This window comes from Pituophis catenifer, unplaced genomic scaffold (genome assembly GCF_029215685.1).
Source record: "Pituophis catenifer annectens isolate HBS135680 unplaced genomic scaffold, rPitCat1.0.hap2 SCAF_4, whole genome shotgun sequence".
Classification (NCBI taxonomy): domain Eukaryota; kingdom Metazoa; phylum Chordata; class Lepidosauria; order Squamata; family Colubridae; genus Pituophis; species Pituophis catenifer.
Genome location: NW_027256884.1, coordinates 96,318,687 through 96,341,666, shown reverse-complemented (window position 1 = coordinate 96,341,666; position 22,980 = coordinate 96,318,687). Strand labels below are relative to the sequence as shown.

General features: G+C 34.8%; 1 protein-coding gene across 7 annotated transcripts in view; it reads left to right on the top strand.

Annotated features, from left to right (window-relative positions):
* BBX (BBX high mobility group box domain containing) overlaps nt 1–22,535 on the top strand; it is a 126,284-nt gene extending 103,749 nt beyond the window's left edge. For 6 of the 7 annotated variants that reach the window (XM_070942707.1, XM_070942706.1, XM_070942708.1 and 3 more), the window contains 7 exons: nt 860–940; nt 4,735–5,653; nt 7,179–7,317; nt 8,494–8,642; nt 10,154–10,273; nt 14,101–14,287; nt 18,621–22,535. In XM_070942707.1, the coding sequence (XP_070798808.1) occupies nt 860–940; nt 4,735–5,653; nt 7,179–7,317; nt 8,494–8,642; nt 10,154–10,273; nt 14,101–14,287; nt 18,621–18,708 (1,683 nt within the window). In that variant the 3' untranslated portion in view covers nt 18,709–22,535. Of the gene's footprint in view, nt 1–859; nt 941–4,734; nt 5,654–7,178; nt 7,318–8,493; nt 8,643–10,153; nt 10,278–14,100; nt 14,288–18,620 lie in introns of those variants that run through there. The other variant, XM_070942710.1, reaches the window with a different exon arrangement.
* Nucleotides 22,536–22,980: the final 445 nt, after the last annotated feature.

Below are 22,980 nucleotides of genomic sequence, written 5' to 3'. Positions count from 1 at the left end.
CCTGGCTTAAGCCAGGTATTTTAAATAAACATAACTTTTCCTTAGCAAATAAATTCTATTCACTATTCTTTTTCATACTTGAGCCTCCAAATCATTTTTCCTATACTTTTATTTTATTCTAACTCATTAGTTTATATAACCTTACAGAATATTTTCCCTCACAATATACTATATTAATTCAGAATGTTGCACAATAGTTAAATAAAATAAATATAATATAAATGATTTAAAAGACAATATAGACAATTGTACCTCAAACAAGATAAATATCAAGAACAGTTATGATATTAAATATAGCAAGAAATCTCAAAAATACAGAGTCAATAAGCCAACTACACCTCCGCTGCCATTTCAAACCTAATTAATTTTCATTGTTAGAAGTAGGTCTGTTGCATTCCAATGGCTATAACAGCATGGTTTAAGTACAGTTCAGTTCTCAGAAAAGTCCTTTTTTCTTTTAAATGGAAGGAGGAAAGAAGAGGAGAAATACAAATAACTGATACTCTTGGAATTCAAGTGCATTACTTCATTGCATCTATTTTATGTGTACATAAAATTTAAATGAACTACCATGAAAATAAAAAATGGTTGCAATTTCCAGTTATGTAGTTATATAACTTTTAAATTTAAATTTCCTTTGTAGTGGTATAATTCATTAATTCTTGCTATCAAAACTGAATTGAAATTGAACCTAGTTGATGGAATACTTTTTATTTTTGTGGAATTCCAGTATTCCAAATATTACTGTCAAATTTGAAGCTTCCGTAGACATTCAGTGTTCACTTTGAAGATGCAATTTTATCAGTGACTTTGTGATATTATCTGTTTCAACACCTCACTTTCTTTATTTCTACTTTAGATCTCATCAAGTACATCCCATTCAGGTCCTTCTGAATTAACGAAACAGTGTGGGACATCAGCATTGTTTCAGTTGGCAGAGGTAGTATTAAAATCCTGTGGCTTAATTACTACTGGTACATTTGGGAAATAGAAGCTGAATGATGCTGGTTGCCAAAGTCTAGGAAATAGAGCTATAGTACAGACATAATTAGCATTGTTGTTTATAGAAGCCTAAATTATTGTTCATGCCAAGAATCTAGATTTATCTTGTCTAACCATTAGGCATGTAGTATCAAGAAGTTACAAACAGCTAGCTCCAAGAAGCAGTAGCCTACCGAGGTAGAGCATAATTGTAAAGTGCATACAGTAGTTCTCTTAAATAGTTTTAAACATTTCATATCTTTAAAGGAAGACGTTCATATAATGATGCATGAATAAGTTGTATGACTCATTACTAGATATTTATGGGCCTTGACCAGTTGCAAATCATAAAAGAGAAATCATGGAAACTATTTCTCATTCAGAGAGTGTGATTCTTAAATCCATCTAAATACTAAACTATAAGGCATCCTTTTCCCAGTATGTCCCAAAGCAGTATGTCAAGGGCACAATACCCTTTTAGCTCTCTTGCTTCCACAGATGAGTGTCTTAAAGCTGTATCCAGCTACATGATCTCTACCTCACCTTACCATTCTCAAGCTTGTCAGTGTCTCAGAGGTAGTAGTTAATCAAGAATAAATTACTTTCTAAAGATACCTTCTTATTGTTTAAACTATATACCTTGCTCTCTATCATTGTCTTTCTTTCACAGTTGGTCATTTATAGTTCTCAATAAAGATAGCAAATAAATAGGGGCAAATTATTATTTTTTATGTAGAATTAATTCCCTCAAATGTACATTTCATGATTTGGTCAGAAAAGGAAAAGAAAATAATTGTAAAAAAACCTTCTTTGAGTTTTGCAATGTAAGATTTTAGGCACAATCAAATGTGAACATAAATCTATAATTCATTGAAATTTCATATAAATCTGTTTTGATACATGGCACATATCTATATATTTGCACTGAGAACCAACCAAGTGCCAATAAAATATTATTATTTTTCAGACAACATGTATAATATACTTTTACTATTATTTTAATGTGTGCAACTTTTAAAAACAAAAATTAAAGAAAAAGCAGCTTCAGGAATGGTATTCTAAGTTTCCAGGGGAAGGCAAACAAATAGCAGCATGAATTGTAACACATTTTGAGTAATACATTGTACAAACATTTGAGTGTATATAAAACATGTAAACTATCATTCTTTTCTTTTTGAAACATCTTTAGACTTGGATGTTTCCAAATCTAAATTGACTTGGTGCCCAGAGGGTTCAATTCTTTGTCAATGTTAATGAAACAAACACTATTAAGTACATGTCTGTAGTATCACATTCCTTACAAATTATACAATAGCAATTGCCTCTGTGTGTAAATTCAATGCACTCAATTTGCAATAAAATACCGCATTTTGTAATAAAAATTGACAAGCAGGCTAGATCCTATGCAAGAAATTTATTACATATATACAGTATATACATATATATTGTGTTCTTCTTAAGAAAAAGCATTATGCAAAACACAAACATAATATAATAATAATAAAACCAAACTATTTAAAGACATGAGATAAAAATAAAAAGGAAACATAACTAAAATAAAGACCATTCACGTTTATTTCTGCATACAGGAAGTCTTTGTCTTACAACAGTTCATTTAGTGACCATTCAAAGTTACAACGGCACTGAAAAAAGTGACCATTTTTCATACTTATGACCATTGCAGCATTCCTCACAGTTACATGATCAAAATTTGGAAGCTTGGCAACTGACTCATATTTATGAGGGTTGCAGTGTCACAGGGTCATGTGATCACCTTTTGTGATTTTCTAACAAGCAAAGTCAACGGGGAAGCCAGATTCACTTAACAATCATTTTACTAATTTAACAACTGCTGTGATTCACTTAACAACTGTGGCAAGAAAGGTTGAAAAATGCAACAAAAGTCACTTAACAGATGTCTTGCTTAGCAACAGAAATTTTGGGCTCAACTGTGGTTGTAAGTTGAGGACTACCTGTACTTTCTAGCCTTACAAATTGCATGAGCTACCTTTTGCTATTTAAATTTCTTTATCAATTCCAGCTTTCTGATCCCATCCTCTGGAGCCCCTAATTCTTTATCTATTTGATTTTCATCCATTCTGTCCACATGATCAAACAAAGATAATGTATTGATACTGTCAGTTATGCTTTGTATTCACTCCCCCTTTTTTAATGCTCTTTTTTAAAAAAACTTATCGACACACTAGTTTTTTGGCATCTATATATAGCTTGTTATCATTCACTTCATTTTCCTTATTAAACACTGAAAACTTTGTCCTTGATAGATTAATTTTAGCTTAGTATTCATCATTGGGTCAGATAAACAGCAATGTAAGCTAGTATGCCAGAAATGAAATCAGAGCCTAGTTTTAAACCAAGCAGTTGACTCAGCCTTCCATCCTTCCAAGGTGTGTAAAATGAGGACCCAGATTGTTGGGGGCAATATACTGACTATGTAAACCGCTTAGAGAGGGCTGTAAAGCACTGTGAAGCAGTATATAAGTCTAAATGCTACTACTATTGCTATAATCATGTTATTCTATGGAGGACAGAATCTATACAGAGACAGAATCTCACAAGTCAGGATAATCCTTTTTACATCCCACCAACTTTGAGGCAAATGCAGCATGCTGACAAATTCAAACTGCAAGAAATTTATTAAATTAAGAATTTTATGCTTTTATAAAAACTTTTTTAATATGAAACATTGAAAAAATGTCAGCAAAGCTATCACTGCCATTTTATTAGCTTTACACCAATATTTATATCCTTTATATTTTCTTCTTTGATTGTTGTTGTTTTAATAGCAACAACTTTGTAGATGAAACAGTCTAACATGACATGTTGATCATCCTGACATGTTGGATCAGTTCCTGAGATATAGCTGTTATTTAAAATGTCTTAAATTAGGTTCCATGTGTATACAGTACAGAAATTAAAAGGTACTATGCAAGTACTCTAGAGCTAATGAAATTAGATTTGAATGTTTTTTTGAGAACTCATTCAGCTTAATTGAAATTGAAATAAGCAGCGTTTTCTCCATGCCTTTCAATGATTTTACTACCAGGTTGCTACAGTAAGAGTACATAATTGAATGTAATTTGTTTACCATTGTAGACAGTTAATTTATTAGTCTAATACATACTTGTTCCAAAGTATTTGTACACTATTTATATATTCCCAGATTTCAAAGAGTTCAGTGCAGTCACCATGAAGACAGAAAAGTGTTTTTGTTAGGTGTATCTTCCATCATATATAGCAGTGATGGCTAACCTTTTTGCTATTGCGTGCCAGGAAGGGGGGGGCAGGAGAGGTTTGTGCACGCGAGTACCCACACCCATAATTCTATGTGCACTTGTGCCTCCCCCTTTCTCCCCCTTCCCCCCCGCTCCTGGCACGCGATGGCCCAATAGGCCTGTTTTTCTCTCATACCTGGCTCCAGATCCTCTCTATGTGTCTGGGGAGGGCGAAACAACTTGTTTCTCTACTTCTGGTAGGCCCAGAAGGCCCGAAAATCAGCTGGCCGGCGCACGCATGTGTGCCAGAGCTGAGCTGGCGTGCCCACTGATATGGCTACACGTGCTAAGTGTGGCACGTGTGCCATAGGTTCGCTATCACAGGTATATAGTATAGAAAATATAGAATGCACTGCTACTAAAATGATTATACCAATGCTAGAGTAATTTGTAGAACTGTTATGCAATCTTTTAACATTCCATAATAAAGGAGAATTAATATTGGAGTTTGTTTCAGATGTGCCTTGCATCAGAGGAAGTAAAAGTGAGAGAACCTGGGAAGGCAAAACCTGAAACAGCCAGGATTGTCAAAACACTGGAAGCATCTGAACAGATGAAAATTGCAGATTCGGAGAAAGCAAAAGTAAAAACAGAAAAATCTCAGAAAATGAAGGGACAAGAACATGAAAAGACAAAGACTGGAGTTTTCGAAGAGGTAACAAGGTGTATACATATTTCAGATCCAGCTTTGAACAGCATTACATTAGTTGGACATGACAGTGCAACAGCAAAAGATCCTGCATGCTGTTCCCATGAGCTGACATCAGTAGCTGACATCAGCACTTTAGGATTAAACAAACCAGAAAAACTGAAGAAGAAAAAGAAGAAAAATAAAGTGGACCGACAAGGACTTGAGAAATGTACTCCTAAAAAGACTTGCAAAAAAAGGCAGTCTTCCGAATCAGATATTGAGAGTGTCATTTATACTATTGAAGCAGTTGCAAAAGGGGACTGGGGGACAGAGAGACTTACAGAAATGTCCCATAAGAAAATTCGCCTTTCTTCTGCAGTGAAGGGCAATATTTTGGACACAAAGTCACCAAAGAAGAAAGTAAAGTCAAAAGAAAAAAGAACACTGAAAGAAAAATGTTTAGAGACCACCAAAGAATCGAAGCCTCCTGATATTTTTAGCATTAAAGATGACAAGGATGTACCATGTGAAGTATCTGAAAACACAACATCAGATATTCTAACCCCAACAGAGGATATAATATCACAGAGTTTACCAGATCAAGTAAAAATTGAGGACAGTGACTGTAATAAAAAGGCAGAAATTTGTGGCTCGAGAAAATCTGAAAGAGCTTGCAAAGGTGCACTGTACAAAACTCTGGTGTCAGAAGGCATGCTTACATCTCTGCGTTCCAATGTTGATAGAGGTATTTAGCTTTTAATATGTCCACCTCAAATTTTAAAACCCACAAAATTATAATTAATCATGTTTTTATGTTTCATTATTCAAAGTAAATTGAATATAATTCCTTCTAATCTTTGACAATAAGTCTGCTTTCAGTGACCTTATTTCTAAAATATGTGTCAGTGATAATAGCAAATGGCTGCATATCTTCTCTCTATGTTTTAAATTACTTATTTATAACACTTTTAACATGCCATGTGGTTCAAATGCAATGCAAAGGTTTTTTCCAGATGGGACAAAAAAGAGAGTCTAGCAAAGTCAAACTAAGACATATCAAACAAATGATAAGCCATATTTTCCAAAATATTCAATCACCTTGGGGATACTTAAACCCTAATTTCAAAAAATTGGTATTTTAGGTGCATTGTTGTACATTATAGGTCTATAACTTTTACAGCAGCATCTAAAGCCATTTTATGTCATTGATAATATCGGGCAGTTTATCCTAACTTTCCCTGCATACTTTGAAATTCTGTTAGAATGTAGCTAACCTTCATACCATAATGAATAATTGTACTTCAAAGGACTGTTCCTAATTTACATCCCAAATCCTCCTTCCACATTTCTACATCTTAATTATAAAACATTCTTTCATACTACAACTGTACTCGCCCCCCCCAAAAAAAACATTTGCTATTATACATTTGCCATTATATAAATGATTTCTCATTTAGGCTGAACATTGTACTAATAAATCAAAAGTCAGCATCCACAACCATTGTACTAGATTTATGGAACATATGTAAAAATCTTCTAAGAATCCATTTATTTCTTCATTGTTTACAGTTCTAGCTCACTTTTTTTACTGTGAATTCATAGGATTCCAGGGTAGTTTTTCATCTAGAGATTAATCAGCTCTTAGCTTCAAGCAAACTGGAATCTGAATAAGTCCTGCTGACCACTGGCTATGACATGAAAATATTTTTGTATCCAATTATAAACAGTACTAGTTTATCATTTTTAATACATAGAGAGGAGACTGTCTATGTTAATACTCAATTTCCCTTTGTATATTTGTTTATGTGAGTCTCTTTGGAGTTCTTAGGAATATGTGAAGGGGGTTTTTAAACATACATTTCCATTTTTAGCCTTAAGGATAATAGATATGTAGTTGCTTCGTAAAACTTTATATGAAGGCTGTAAAATGCTAGTAGTATGAATTTTTAAACAATGATTGCTATTGATGTAGTTGTTATTTTAAGCAGATTATTTTCCTCTTTCATTCCTTAGTTTTAGGTTCATATTTACTAATTAGCATTAAATTATACTACTTATATCAATTCATGGGGACTTGCGAGGAAATTGCTATATGAAATGATGATGTAATGCTTTTGTAAGTCCTAGGATAGTCTCTGATGAATACCTAGTGAGATGAATCAGTCATCCTACTTAGCAAAAAGCAATATATTATGTTTCTAGTGTGCCTCTGTTATACAGTTTCCCAGTAATCTCCATGCAGTTTTTCTTGTTCCTACTCACTTTCTTAGGAAAACGAAGCTCAGGAAAAGGTGGCAACTCTGATCAGGAAGGATGCTGGAATGAAGAAACTTGGGCATTTTCCTTAAGTGGGACAAGTGGGAACAAAAAGTTAAAAAGAAGTAAGCCAAAGGAAGACATTGTTTTGGGGTAAGTGATATAATAAGTATGTAAGGGTATAAGTTACTTTCAAAATAGTTTGGTAATGATTAGAAATGAAATACCTTGTGAAACACATATCTTGCTCACTTTTTGTCACTTTTGTCAGTTTCTTTTTCAACTTCAAAAGGAGAGATACAAATGGTAACAAACAAGGGTATAAACACATACACACACACACATACATACATTGAGTCAGTGGTCCTTTAGCTTAAATTACAGGAATATTATACAATTAGCACAGCACTTACTGAGAAATGTAATTACATTATCAAAGTTACATACGAAAGACCTTTGGGAAAGTCAGCCTATATACTATCTGGGTCACAATTCCTTTGATTTGCAAATTTTAGGTTTGCAAAAATGTACAAAATTTAGATTTGAAACTCAAGTCAAACTATAGTGAACTGTGTTCAGTTACATACATGTATACCCGATATACTCATGGATAAGTCAAGAATGTTAAGTCCCAAATACATCCCCCTGGGGATGTTTTGCTTATCCCCAGATGGGCTTATCTGCAAATATTACTTTTTTAAAATACCCATATTTACTCACAGATCAGCTGATCCTTGATTTTTTAAAAAAAAACTAAAATACATGAAAAACACAGCTAAGTATGAAATAATTATAAGTATTTGACTTACCACAAATTAAAATTAAAATAAATAAAAATAAAAATTTTGAGGCTAATCCAAGGTACCTTTTTCATGGCATTTATCCGCAAGTATATATGTTACTTACTTTAAAAGTACAAGACATGGAAAATCATTTGTGTGCAGCCTATACGTGCAAAACTGCCCTGAACAGGAGCAAATAGTAATATTGCTTGATGGTTGGGTTACCACATTGATTACCAATACATGGCTAAGGGAATGCAACCATACTGGCCCTGCTAGATCTTTTGGTCACCTTCTATACTATTAAAATAGTATGCTTCTGGATCACCAATCAGAACTGGGAATTGCTCTTCTTTAACGATTCTGCTTTTTCATGAGTGGATGGTTCCAGACTGTGTAGGAAAGAAAATTCAAGTTCTGGAGGACTTTAGCACTTGGGCCCAAAGGCTGGACCATCTCCCCTATCTCCCATCTCCCCTAATATAACATAATATATTAAAATCTACATTATTTTAATTTGTTTGATTTTCTGCTTTCACATCTTTAGTTTAGCAAAGCTGGAAGAAGAATTTGAGAAAAAGTTCAACAGCCTTCCTCAATACAGTCCAATCACATTTGATCGTAAAAATGCCTCTTTACCAAGAAAAAAGAAGAAAGTTGGCAGTTATGCTATAGACCAAACAAAATCTAACAAAGGTAAGTGCTTACAGCAATGCAAACTCACTTGAAGCCACATTTTAGGTCAGAAGTGCTATTCTTCATTTATGCATGAAGATAAATGAAGGAATGTCAGAATTTTTGCATTCTTTTTCTGTTTTTCCACTGGCATTTGAGAGGTCTAGAAAAGACAAATCTAGAATCTATGGCTATTTTGTGTGATATATTTCTGTTTTATAATTCATTACTGATACTTTTCAGACAGACAGTTTGGTAGGTGATTAAGGCTAGAAACCAGGAGACTCTAAGCTCTAGCCCTGTCTTGGGCATGAAGCAATGAGAGGTAACCTTGGGCCAGTCACTTTCTCTCAGCCCTAAGAAAAAGGCAATGGTTAATCACTTCAGAAAAACCATGCCAATAAAACTGCAGCCTCCAAGAATGGGACATAATTGAATGCTATTCAGTAATGCTGCTGAGTCATAGCTTTCCTACAATACCAATCAACTAGAAACTATATTCTATCACTCCTTTTCTCATACATATCTAGAATCTTGTTTATATACAAAATGGAGAAGATTGTAAACAAATTGATTAACTAAGCTATTTTAATGTTGGTTCAGTATTAAATACATTGTTTCATATAATATTTAATATGTTACAGTACTTTACTGTTATCCAGCTATGTCACTGAGCTAAATTACTTCTATAAATGAGGTTTTTCTCTGCAAGCATAATTGAAAGCATTCTCCTCAGAGAGGAAACCAGTTATTTAATATTATTTAAGTTGAGAAACCCATATGAAAAATACTGAAAATAAAACAAATTAGTAAGTAATTCAACTTGAAGAATTCTAATAAAGTGGCTTGTGTGAAAACAATCCAATTTAGTTGAGGTTAAGTTACTTTTATTTGCTTTTTATGGGATGAAATAGTGAGTCAATATTTGAAATATTGTTCCTATGAGTCATTGTTTTACAACCACAGTTGTAATCGCTAAGCAATATTACTGTTCACTGAGTCATGCCCGATTTTATGACTTTTTTTGTTGCTAAGCAAATCACCGCAATTATTACACTAATCACATAGTAAGCGAATCTGACTTCCTCCCTTGAATTTCCTTGTCAGATGCCTTCTGGGAAGGTCGCACATTACCAGTCAGAGGACCGCTTATAAGTCACTTTTTTCAGTGTCATCAAAACTGTTGATGTCATTAAACAAACAGTCATAAATAGAGGATTACCTGAACTTTGAAAAATCTATCAAAAATGTTATAGAACAATAGCATTGCTAATTAAGTGCCCCTTCACAGTTCCAGTGTGCAGATAAAAACTTTAATTCAATGAAATAACTAAACACTATAGTGACTCTTTTAATCCTTATTGAAACTAGATAGATTTCTCCTTAGCCTCTTACATTTATTTAGAATTCTTAAAAGATCTGCGGAAAATATTTTGCTAACAGTCAAGTAGCTTCTCCATTGCAACCTTATTCTAGCACCAATGAGGTGCTAGGGAAAAATAACAGCTCTAACTTTCTTCTAAATATTCCAGAGTCTGTGGTAATACAAGAACCTTTGGTTGGAAGCCAGAAGAGAAAAGCAAGGAAAACCAAGATCACACATCTTGTTCGGACAGCAGATGGTCGAGTTTCACCAGCGGGGCAAGGTTTGGGTAAGTAAGTATATGACTGATTTTCTTTGGCTACAACTATAAATTCATTCATTACTCAAATTTGTCTGTGAGTTCCAGGAATCATAGAAACAAAAAAGAGAACTCAAAAATGTAGATTTGTAAGCTATTAGTTGTTTAAAAAGAAGTGGTACAAGTGAATATATCTTGCGTTATTAGTGTTATACAGTTTCAGAATGAAGTGTTGCGTAAAGAATTTTAAAAATCACTTATATTTAAGAAAGAACTTGAAAAAGAATGCCCTAGACCAGTGATGGCAAACCTTTTCGGCACCGAGTGCCCAAACTGGAATGCACGTGTGCCCCAGAGCCCCAGAAACTTGAAGACCAGCTGGCCTGTACACGTGTGCGCCAGCCAGCTGGTTTTCAGGTTTCCAGCATGCACATACGCACCGGCCAGCTAGTCTTCGCGCATGCCGGAGCCTGGAAACCCAAAGACCAGGTGGCCAGCACGCACTTGCACACCAACCAGCTGGTCTTCGGGTTCCTGGGGCTCTGGCACATGCGAATATCAGCTGGCCGCCATGCATGCACATGCCAGAAACCAGAAGAGCAGATAGCGACAGAGCCCATAGAGAGGGATCTGTATGCCACCTCCGGCACTCGTGCCATAGGTTCACCATCACGGCCCTAGACCATTCCAAAAATATGCCGTCATATTTTTATCAAAATGTCCAGATTTCTGGTACAAAGATTTCTTTAATTGTAATTTTATAGAATTTCTTTTTCTTGGGATTGTTCCAGAATTTGAAAAGTCTAAAAAGAAATTAGCCAACCTGAATTAAGCTAAATTCTTTAAATATATACCTATTACTTGATCAATGTACACCAAGAAAACTATACATAATGAAGCATGTAATATTTTATGTCTTGTGACTAGATAGTATAGCTACTTAGCATAGAGTAGGTTCATCTTGTAGCAACTATATGGACAAATGCCCACTGTGGCTCCCTTTCTTCAGTAATAAAATTAATCCAAGGACATTTTGGTAATCTCTTTGACCTTTTTTATCCATTGTACCTATTGTTTTCCTCTTATATTTACCTCAATCTTGCTGAGCATAATCATTCTTTTCTAGCCCATTATATACTTATGTTGCATGCACATCATTTAGTAAGCCTTTATTTGGCCAGATGCAATTCATTGGTTCTATTTGCAGCTCATAGTGCTTTTATTAACATATCAAAATCTATAATTTAAAAGTAACTATCTTCTTTTCGCTTTTTTTCAGGTTCCAGCTTTTACAGCTGGGCATTATTATTAGAAAGACAACTCCTTTAATTATTTAGATATTTGTTGTCACCAAAATGTTCTTATACTTTACAATTTATCATTATATTCTTTCCTAGGATAATCTAGGTTGCAAGTTTCAAAGGATACAAAGCTTTGAATAAAGCTTCAAATAAAGGAGCTTCCCATACTTATTTTAGAAAGTTACATTAACCCCTTGCTTTTAAGTGAAAGTTGCAACAACACCTATTTAGGAACCTGTCCAAGCTTTTTAATATATGGAGAAAGCTATGAAGAGCCTTCTTTAACCACCCCTAGGAGGAGCTACACGTACACACCTGGCTAAAGTTCACCCAGCTCACCCAGCATCATCTGCATGGCATGGTGACCACAGAATGACAGCCAGTTTGCTGCCCCTTTGTTTCTTTGCACCAAATAACATTCAGATCATTGGTTTCAGTGAGTGCTTCCAGTTATCCCAGAGTGATACTGGAAGGGGCCAGCTACACTCTGTTGCCTTGGTGAGTAGTAAGGAAAAGAGGCAACTGCCATGTTTTTAGCACTTGTCAAAAGTTCTGGTAGTGCCAGAAAGGAGGCACTCCTGGCTTCCTCACAACCACAGTTTACCTGTATAGGATACTGTCCAGTGCTGGGGAAGAGTCAAATGGCACATCCTCCATCAGACTTGTTGACAAGCATCCCTGACCAAAACTCCTCCCAGACCAGGTATCTTTAGTGGAAACAATGCTAAATCCACTCAGCTTCAGAAGTATTTCAGCCAGCATTGGCAAAGAAAGTTGAGAGCAACTCTTTTCCTCACCACTGATCTGAAGCAGTTGGAAGAAAATTGATAAAACAATTCACACTGCTTGCATGGCCCAAATTCCTTTCTCAGAATATATCTAGCTCATTTCAAACATCAATACTTTCTTTCCTAGCACTCTGCCCATTTTATCTATCACTGAATCCCATAAATAAAACTGTCTACTAACTTGATTTCTTAATTGTCACTTCTACATTAATTAAACATACAAGTTGAGAATACCTTCGCCTTCATACTAAGTTGGATTTTTTTTTTTTACTTTTCATTTATATTTTCATATTAAGCTTTGACTTTTAGGGTAGGATGGCAGACTGAGCATGACTTTGCTTTTTGTGGAACTAATGAATGTGGTAAAAATAGGAGCCAATGAAGGGATTAGCTCCTCAGAACTTTTCTTTGGACTAAGAAGACAAGGATCACTCATATTGGCTCCTTCTGAAGAGATTGCAAAACAGTATTTTCCAGCAGATTTGAGAGGTCTGGGAGAATCAACATCTTTTAAAGAGGCACTATGTTTGCCGACTTCCTGTCTTAATTACTTTAGGGCTTATTGTTGATTTCTGTGGATGTAAGATCCTTCCAAAAGACAAGTTGTATTACAAGACAAAGTCCCAGAATATAAAAATTGTATAACCAAAGAATGGTTAGAGCAGAAGAAAGTTAATATTTTGAAATGGCCAATTCAAAGTCCTGACCATAATCCTACAGAAAACTTGTAGAAGGACCTGAAGCAGGCCGTTCAGGCAAGGAAGCCTACCAACAACAACATCCCTGAATTAAAGCTGTTCTATAAGGAGGCATGGACTAAAATTCTTCCAAGCCAATGTGCAAGACTGAAGAAACAGTTATTGGAAATGTTTAGTTGCAGTTGTTGATGCCCAGGCAGAGTGAAAGCAAAGGTTCACAAACTTAGACCACTTTCTTTGGGATACCTGGATCATTTTTTTCTAACAGCTGGTTGGATTGTTTGTTTCTTGAATGTTTTTCTGCTTAAGTTTAGTGTGTCACTTTAAGTTCTATTTTTCATAAGATAGACATACTAAATTTGTTCCTTTCATTATTCTTATAGCATGTATTATGTTGACTACTTGCATTTATACTTTCAGTTTGACATGCATGATGCACTTATTTGACATGCATGATGCAATTAACCGTAGTTCCTCAGTATTTTCCACCACTGTATCTATTCTTATCCATTATCTTGTATAAAATTAATATTTATATACTTCCCTTTATTCTAATACTGTATTTATGATTCTGTCGTTTATTGAATGTATTGTTCTTTTTGGTATTTTTGTCACTTTATACTTTCATTTTAGCCTATAGTATACCTAGTAGTCAACTGAGCTAATGTGGCCAGTTCTAGTCCATTTAAATTCATATTTCAAAAATATATGTTTCACTTTTCTTCATAATAATGCTTAAATTACTTAGCAAAAGAATAAAGTACCACATTAAGACTTGTTTAAAGTGTGGTACAATGCACACAATTTAAAACATTTTATAATATACTAAAGACTATAGAAAGTAGCACAATCTCAAGGTAAATATTAGAAGGACAGAAGTTCTCCTATATTTTCCTACAGTGGACAGTGAATGGAAAATTGATTCGCTGGATTTGTTTTTATGTTGTATGTCTCCATGTTGGTTTGATTATAAAGAGGAAAGAACCCTGAATAAGGCTTTATTTTTTCATCTCAGTGTAAGGAAGATTGGATTCTGTTAAAACAACCTTTGCTATTTTGCTTCCTTTTAGAAGAGAAACCAAAAGGGCAAAATACTCTTCAGAGAACATTAAATACAGGGATGGAATGCAGCAAGGAATCCTTGCTAAACAACGATGTAGCGGAAAATCATAGTACGACATCAGACATGCCATCTGTATCTGCATTCTTCAGTCTAGCTGCCTTAGCAGAGGTAGCAGCAATGGAAAATGTGCACAGGTAAGTACTAGTTAAAAGGAACTTTGCCTTTTTATATCTGTAGCTGTGCCTAAAATTAAGCACCCACATCAAGAGGTGTTTACTTGAGCCTCGTGAAGCATTTTAGCTAGGCATTTCATATATACAGACATCATTTGGTAACTCTGTGATGTCATTAATTTCTATACCATCTTGTTTCCATAAGGAAAAGTATATCTTTCTTTTCCCTACTACAGCACTTGCAATTCTTAAAAGCCAGTCTGTGCACCTAGAAAAGGCCTGTAGTGAGAATGCAGTGGGAAGGTTACATTTTCTTCCACTAATTGCCTCTTCCAATAGTTTGTTTTCATATATTATTTTCTATGAACATTGATATAATAGAATGATATGGGTGGGTATTGTTAAAACATATTAGTTTAAACTCACACCCTTTTTCAAAAAAGAAAAACGTAGAACTTGCAAAGTTTTACCTGTTTTCGGAACCGAAATATTGAAATGAAAGTTTATATCTATGTATGTTTATATTTTATGGCCATACATACGTTTGCGTACATAAATGTACATCTTCAAAAACTGATCTTGTACCTTTTTTTGTTTAGCACAAAAGATTGATTTTTAAAAAACTGTGCGATATTGTGGGTCTTTAATCACAAAGATAACATTTTGAAATGTGATTTGTGTCAGTAATACAATTATTGAACTTAGAGCATCAATTTAATTTCTGTCAGTGTTTTCTCAAATACCGAGAAGGAGAGGCAGAGGTGATAAAGAAAGTGTTCTACTGGCTGTGCTAATAGGTCAGCCAAAGCGACACCTTTGTGTCAACAAAATCATTCAACACTTTTTTATTATTCTTATTTTTGCTTGTTCCTAACTTCCTTTTTGCATTAAACATTGAGGCATTATTTCATTGCATTTTAATTTTCACCAGAATGGAATTTTGAACAAATGTTTGGGAAATTATTATAATGATATTCAAAATGCATACCTTATTATCAATGCCAATGGAAATAGGAATGACTGTAAATTATTTGACCACTGTATTTGTGTTAAGAATTGTGTTAATGTGGTGAAACCTATTGCGTACATATTCAAAACATTCTGTTTTAAATTTAGAATTTGGCTTAAATTCAATTCCCATTTTAAGAGGGGGAACAAAAGATGAAAAAATAAGATCAAAGTTATGAAAATGGCTTCTTAAAAATATGCCAGCTTTCAGAAAGATTTGGTGCCTCCCAAAGTATAGGATTATCATATTCTTTCTACTTACTTACAACTATATATGTATGTGTATATATAAATTCCCAAATCTATTCTGAAAGAAATGCAAATCTTTCTGTTTTTACCACAGTAAGTAAATTGAGAATATGATATTTTCCAAAAGATGTTATCTGCCAAGCGTATGCATTTGCCAGGTTTCTGACAGTTTTGTCCTGGAGACATTGCATGTCTGATTAGAACAATGGAAGGCATCTTTTGGAATGAACTAAATACCAGGGAATCCCAGAGCATGTCTGTAGCCAAGGCCAGACAGAAGTTTAGACTCTTTCAGGAAACACGTTCCAATACACAAGAACATAAAATACAGTGTTCAATGTAGAAAGCAAATTCTGAAATTATTTTAGAGCATTTATTTGGTAGAGATGATATAGAGCAGTGATGGCTAACCTTTTTGCCATCGCGTGCCAGGAGAGGGGGGGGTGGGGGAGGGTGGCGCGCGCATGTGCCCACGCGCATGTGTGTGCAACCCCCTCCCCCCCCCCCCCGCTCCTGGCACATGATGGCCTGGTAGGCCCATTTTTCTTTCTTACCTGGCTCCAGATCCTCTCAGTGTATCTGGGAACGGCGAAAACAGCCTTTCCCACTCCCTTGGAGGCCCTACGGAGGCTGAAAGGGCCCATTTCCCAACTCCCGGTGGGACAGGAAGTGACATTTTTTGCTGTCCCCAGCCTCCAGAACCTCTCTAGGAGTCTGTAGGAGCCTCTCTAGGAGTCTGTAGTAGCCTCTCTAGGAGTCTCTGGAGGCTGGGGACAGGAAAAAATGTCACTTCCTGTCCCACCGGGAATGGGGAAATGAGCCCTTTCAGCCTCTGTAGGGCCTCCAAGGGAGTGGGAAAGGCTGTTTTCACCGTTCCCAGATACACAGAGAGGATCTGGAGCCAGGTAAGAAAGAAAAACGGGCCTTCCCCCCCCCCCAGGCCCTCCAGAGGCAGGAAACAGCCTGTTTCCCTACTTCTGGTGGGCCCAGAAGGCCCGAAAATCAATTGGCCGGCGCGCGCATGCGCCCCAGAGCTGAGCTGGCGTGCCCACTAATATGGCTCCGTGTGCCACCTGTGGCACGCGTGCCATAGGTTTGCCATCACAGATATAGAGCTTCTGTGTTACATTTTAGTATCCTAATACTTGCAACTTAATGTAGAAGATGAAGGATACTTCCCCAAAACTTAATCGCTATGTAGGACCAGTTCATGTGAAATATGAGGAAAGTAGAAGTTGAGCATTATTAGAACAATAAACAATATTGTACACAGTGATTTCTCAGTTTATCCTTTCTCTAGGATATATATAAGGGTGACTGACTCAAATAAATTAGGGTTTTTAGTAAGACAGAGATATGTGTGGTTCTCTGGGAAATGATTATTTAAAAAACCCTAGGCTCAGTTTCATATGCATGGACTACCTTGTGATATATGGGAGAGAAACTATGTTAGAAATTTGATCCAGGTCGCCCCCCACTCCCCTCCATGATTAGGTTCCATTGAAACTATTGCTAAGGCAACTTAATTGTAATAAAGCTTACTCTCCTGGCTACCATTATGACATTATTCCCATATTATTCTTACAGTATTATTTGCACAAACCAGACATTTTCAAATTGCAATAGCTGCTTTCCAACAAAAGAAGGAGGAAAACAGAAAGAGTATAGTGAAAAATGTTTCTGTATAGGAAAAAAAGATTTAAATGAGCATGCAAGGAAAGTAATCTAACACCCTCCTTGTGTGATTGGAATATATTTTATGAATAGTAGACGGAAGATTTACAATATTAAGTAGCCAGCATACTTCTTTCCTTTTCTCAAGATTGGAAACACCCAGGAAAAGAATTCAGCAATTGTTCAAGGGATTCTATGACCTGTAGGAGAGCTTCAGCCTTTAGGAAATAGAAGACTTTATATGAATCCCATTCAGCCTTTGGAAAATTTTAAAAAAAGGTTTGTTGTTTTTGTAAAGGCAATTATGTAAAAATTAAGAACAGGAAATTTCTAACTACAGTGGCCTTGATTTTCATACAGCAAAAATTATTCCTGATAATTTACCCAAGCAATTCAGCTTTCTGATTTTTTTTTTTTTTTTTAAACAGCACTCTGAGAGTTCTGTTGTTACTGAACTTTTAGGGAAACAGTCTGAAAGAGGAAATAAAAGCTAAGAAGCTGTTTTCCAAATACTGCTTTTAGTTGTCTGTATTTTATGTAAGCTGTACACTGTAAGAAAAATCTCAGATGTATTGTCTGATACATTCACTATTGAACTGCCTTTTCTGTTCTTTCCATTCTACTAGTGTGGTCACTTCCTTGGTGCATTATTATCACTAAACTGAAGAATGGGTTTATTAATATGAATAGTGGGAGCTAGTGTTGATGTAATATAAATGTGAAGGCAGATCTCCAGTTATCCCAGTATCCTGTATCTATTTAGTACTCTTCTCTTATTTTTAGAGGGAAAACACGATTTCTAAAATGACAGAAATTACTTGAAAACCAAACTTTTTAGATCATTGAATCATAAAATGGAATGATTTGAAATGATGTTATCTACTTAAATCTCTTCCTCAATGCAGGAATCCAGTAGTAAAAGCCCTTTTTCATAATCCCTACTATGTTAACAGTGTTTCATCTGAACGTTGTAGGTGGTTTAGCAAGAGATTTCTTTTCTTCAATAAAGCATCTGTAACTCAAAAGTTGTAACATTGTAACGGGTTTACTTTACTCTTACTAGATGATTTAATTGGCACTTTGAATATAATTGATTATACAGTGACATCCTACTTTAACACATTAATTGGAAGAAGGGTTATTTATTAAAGAAAATCTGTTGAATCTAAGAGGAGGACATTGTAGATATTTAGTCATTTGTATGATGACCTAATGAATTTACAATTCATATAATATACAAATAATGTAATTTGCATCATGTAGATCACACAAAGCATAAATCACTTCCTAATTTGGTCTACTACATACAAAAATTCATTGTATCAAACTCAAGTAAAACAAGCTTTTGCTATATTTTAGTGTTAGGGGTTTTAAAAAAGAGTATGTTCTCTTAGTTAACATTACATCTATTCTTCCTTTGTAGGAATCAGAGAACAGCACCTCTTCCCTGTGATGGACAGCCAAAAGAAATGTCTCAGGCTCCAGTGCTTATTTCCTGTGCTGACCAGTGAAGCTCTACCCTTTTGTAAAACATTGTGCTTTACCTAATATTCTAGCCTTGTCTTTACCAATGGATGGTAGTCAGTCCATGTGATGGAGGAACTCATAGACTGAAAATGAGTGGTTCATGTTCAGTGTGGCACAGATTTCACTTGTAGCTTGTTCCAGGTCCCTTTAGCTTGAGCCTAAAATGTACTATGAGAGTAATGTTATTTCTCTCTTATGGAACAGAAATGAAATATCCTGGAGCTTTGCTTTCTAGAGAAGGTTTTTAAAGTGGTAAATTCACAGTTACATGGAGAAGGCAAACTTTACTGTAGCTCACACAGCACCTGTTCTGTCAAAAGTAGTTCATATGAAGTGTAGCTACTTTAAACAAAAGTAGAAAGAGAAAGAAAGAAAAGAAAAGAAAAGAAAGAAAGAAAGAAAGAAAGAAAGAAAGAAAGAAAGAAAGAAAGAAAGAAAGAAAGAAAGAAAGAAAGAACTGATACACTGCACTAGTTACTAGATAATCTTAGTCCTTTTTACATGAACATTTAAGTTCTCGGATGGTTTATATAATAGGTTATGCCTACATTTATATATTTAAGAGTGAATTTAAGAACCTGTTTGTAGACTCCAAGAACGCATGGGAGGTGTACCATTGTTTGAGGTCTATGTGCGGCATATGGCCAAGAAGTTCTGCACTTTTCTGAATTTGCCACCAGGGTGATAGAATTTTTGGCAAAAAAAATATTGACAGGCTTTATTGTGCTTTTTTTAAAAAAATTAAGCATAGAATAATGGAGATTTACATTTAAAGCAAAGGTCTGGCATACAGATAAGAGCAGTGCTTGCAGATTACTGGTTTGAATTTCAAGCCTTGAAAATTTCATTTATTTTTGGACAGAAATTCAGAATGACTAAGTTTAAAGCAGTGAAATGGGGAAAATACTATTAATATATTGTTCAGAAGTGACCTTAGTACTACTTCACTCTTTTGGGGGAAAATCTTTTCAGTTGACATATACACTGATGAATATATTTTACATTTTATGGACACTGGAATTGTCATAAATACTATGCACAGTCTGAATCGGCTTCATCAGTTTATGAAGTGCCAGTGGTAGTTTGGGATGGTAAAGTGCTGAGTATAGCGTAAGTAGATGATGACTGAGGAATAATGTTACAGAATTTAGGCCATCAAACAGACCATTTTTCAATTTGTGTTATCTTTATTCTGTGTTGCATCCTTTTCCCATCTCTACATCTCTTGCCAGAGCAGGTTCTAGGGTTTATATAATTATTATTACTTTATGTTATTTCTTGATTATTTTATATATGCCAGTTTCCTGTCATTCAACACAACATGCAGCAGCATCTATATAGATTCTTTTTTAAAAGACACCCTAAATTGGCTGCATGATATGAAATCATTGATAGGTGGTACTTTAATTTTTGTCCAAGGCCCCAAGTACAGTAATTCTGCTGTAACATCAAGTAGGGGAATTTGGCATCTGTGTACATGGTTTTCCATCTGTCTAGGGATGCACAAATGGAAGTCCTCTTCCACATATATACGGACTCTGACTGGATCAGGGCAACAATACTCCTAGCAGCAACATTTTATTTTTCATAAGAATTTGACAGGAAATTTTCACATTAATACAGGGTACTTCTTCCACAGCACAAGAAATTTCCCTATTTTGATTTGTATCATAGCACAAAGATTTAACCAAATGCTATTGATCAGACCCCAGCAATAATTTTCTATGAGTCTTGTCTCTGGTGGAATTTTGTGGTAGTGTTTAGTTCAGTGAGACCCTTTTATATTAATTAGGTCTCTATGAGCGTTTACACAGTGTTATCAGGCCTTCTTCATTTGTATGTGACAAAATTGTTAGAGAATATGGGTTGTTTTTTTTTTCATTTTTTTGTAATTGGATTTAACAGCCATACAAAAAGTGACTCTTAAAACTTGCTTGGCTTAGCCTTTTATTATTCTAATCAGTGCATGTCTTTTCAGGGTCTGAACCAGGAACAACAACAAGCAGATCATATACTTTGTAATAATTGATGATAATAAAAATTGTCACTTCAGCTTAGGTAAAAAAATCAAAACTCATTCAAAGTTATAAATATTGAAGAAATAGAATAAAAAAACAGTTTCAACAGGCATGAGAAAATAAAAACTTGTTAGAAAATTCAGGTAGAAGAAATTTCCACATGCTGCTGTAACATGTGGAGCTATTTTAATAGTTCAATTTTGTTAATGTTTTCTAAATTATTTTAACAAAATAGAATGCTGCCATCATGCCATACTGTTGAGCATATATTGTGGTAGCTAAAGGAATATATGACCATGTACTAGCGATGGCTCAAATATGTTAGTAGCTGAAATCCAAATATCTTATGGTGCAGCCTCTTCATCTTTACAGTGGGTACTAACATACACATTCTATTGAATCCATTAGAATAACTACATTTTGCAAAAGTACATCATCTGTATTCCATTTTAAATTTCTATGTTATTCCTAAAATATTTCTTTGTATGAATGGTACCTTTATAAAGAATGCGGAAAATTAGCTTTTTCTAAGTAAATATCTTGATTACCTTTCTTTCCAAAACTTTGTTGACTATCCCTTAGACGAGGGACTGAATATGGGTCAATTTACTGAATACGAGTGTTTTCTGATGCTAATAAACTTTTCTGTAGATATGCTTAATTTTAAAACGATTAGGCACCAAGAGTAGCAGAAATCCTGCAAAGCTTTATAGTTCATTAGAAGCACAGCCCACTTGGAAGATTCTCTGCAGCCATCCTCATTGGAATGTAGGTATTGCACAGCTTCCATTCATTCCAGTGGAGGTTCTGCAGAAGAATAGCCAGATAAATTGTGCCCTGTGGTTTCTTTCTTTTGTTGTTGTTGAATGACGTCTTAATTTTAGAGGCTTGCTGAATTTATTAGAATGGGGATCCCTGATTTCAGAAAGATTTGTTAGCACAAAAAAATGCGAAACCAACAATGTATTGTTAAATTGCTTTTTTATTTTTTATTGATTTGTGTGGGTTTTTTTAAAGAAATTTCATTTCTGTGATACGTATTTTCATATATCAGCAATGTCACTATCAAACTTATGTCATGAATTCATTTTGAGCAAGAAATGTTGCACCTTAACTATTTCAAAAAACCAAAATATTATGTTCTCTACTGTTTATTCCAGTATGTTGTATTATAGTTTATCAAACCCATTCTAATTTAGCAGTTATCAGTATTTATGCATTTAACAATATCCTCTAGGCCTGAACCTGTATATGTCTTTTTTCTTTTAAAAACAAAATTTAAATAAGATAAACAACATATTCTACCCTCCTCTGTGGTCTCTTTCTGAAGATGAGATATTTTCTAAATATAAAATTTAGCACTGCCCAGTTTTCTTTATGGTAGTTTATTTATTTAGTGATTTTTGATTTCACATACTTCTGAGATATACACATAGTAGCTGATATTGCAAGCATAGATTCAGCTGGGAGGATACTGTAATGTCATTTTCATGTAATTGTGTTAGTACTGTATTAGAGGGTGGGATGGGAAATGAGTTCTGCAAAGTATTTAATATGTGCATTAGATTTTGATTATCCTGTTAGGGTGTTTTCCAGATTCAAGACCAAAACTAATGTAAAATCTTGTGGAGCTTATATCATGCTGTTGTACTTATGACAGTATTTTTCTCTGGATTGTACTGTGATACCAGAAATAGGATATATTTATTTACAAAGATATAGTGTGCTTTTTACTAATACAATATCTGAAAGTTACAAGCAAAGGAGTTCTTATTTTTTTTCTCACCTGAAATTCAATCTGTGTCATACAAAGCAAACTAAAATATTGTGAATTTCACTATTTTTTTCCTAGATAATCTCTGTTGCATAAATGTAGCTGCTAATCACTTATCATTTGTTGACTCTACATATTCACTTGCAAACTCAGAAGGGTTGTATAGTGTGACATCACAAGGATAACATAAATGGGATGAGTGAAATCTAATATATAAAAAGGAGATGTACCCCTGAGGAATAGTTCAGTCAGCTTTTAAAACGCATATACAGTCATTGCAACTTTATCTCCATATACAGACATACAAAAGTAGTAGTTCTCATAGTGTTTAGTACTTCCCAGTAGGAAGAGGAACAGCATTTATGGAATTTGTACATAAGGAAGGATGGGAATACCTGCATTCCTTCTACAATACCTGGTTTCAAGATGAGGCCAGATGTGCACAGAACATTCACATTGATAGG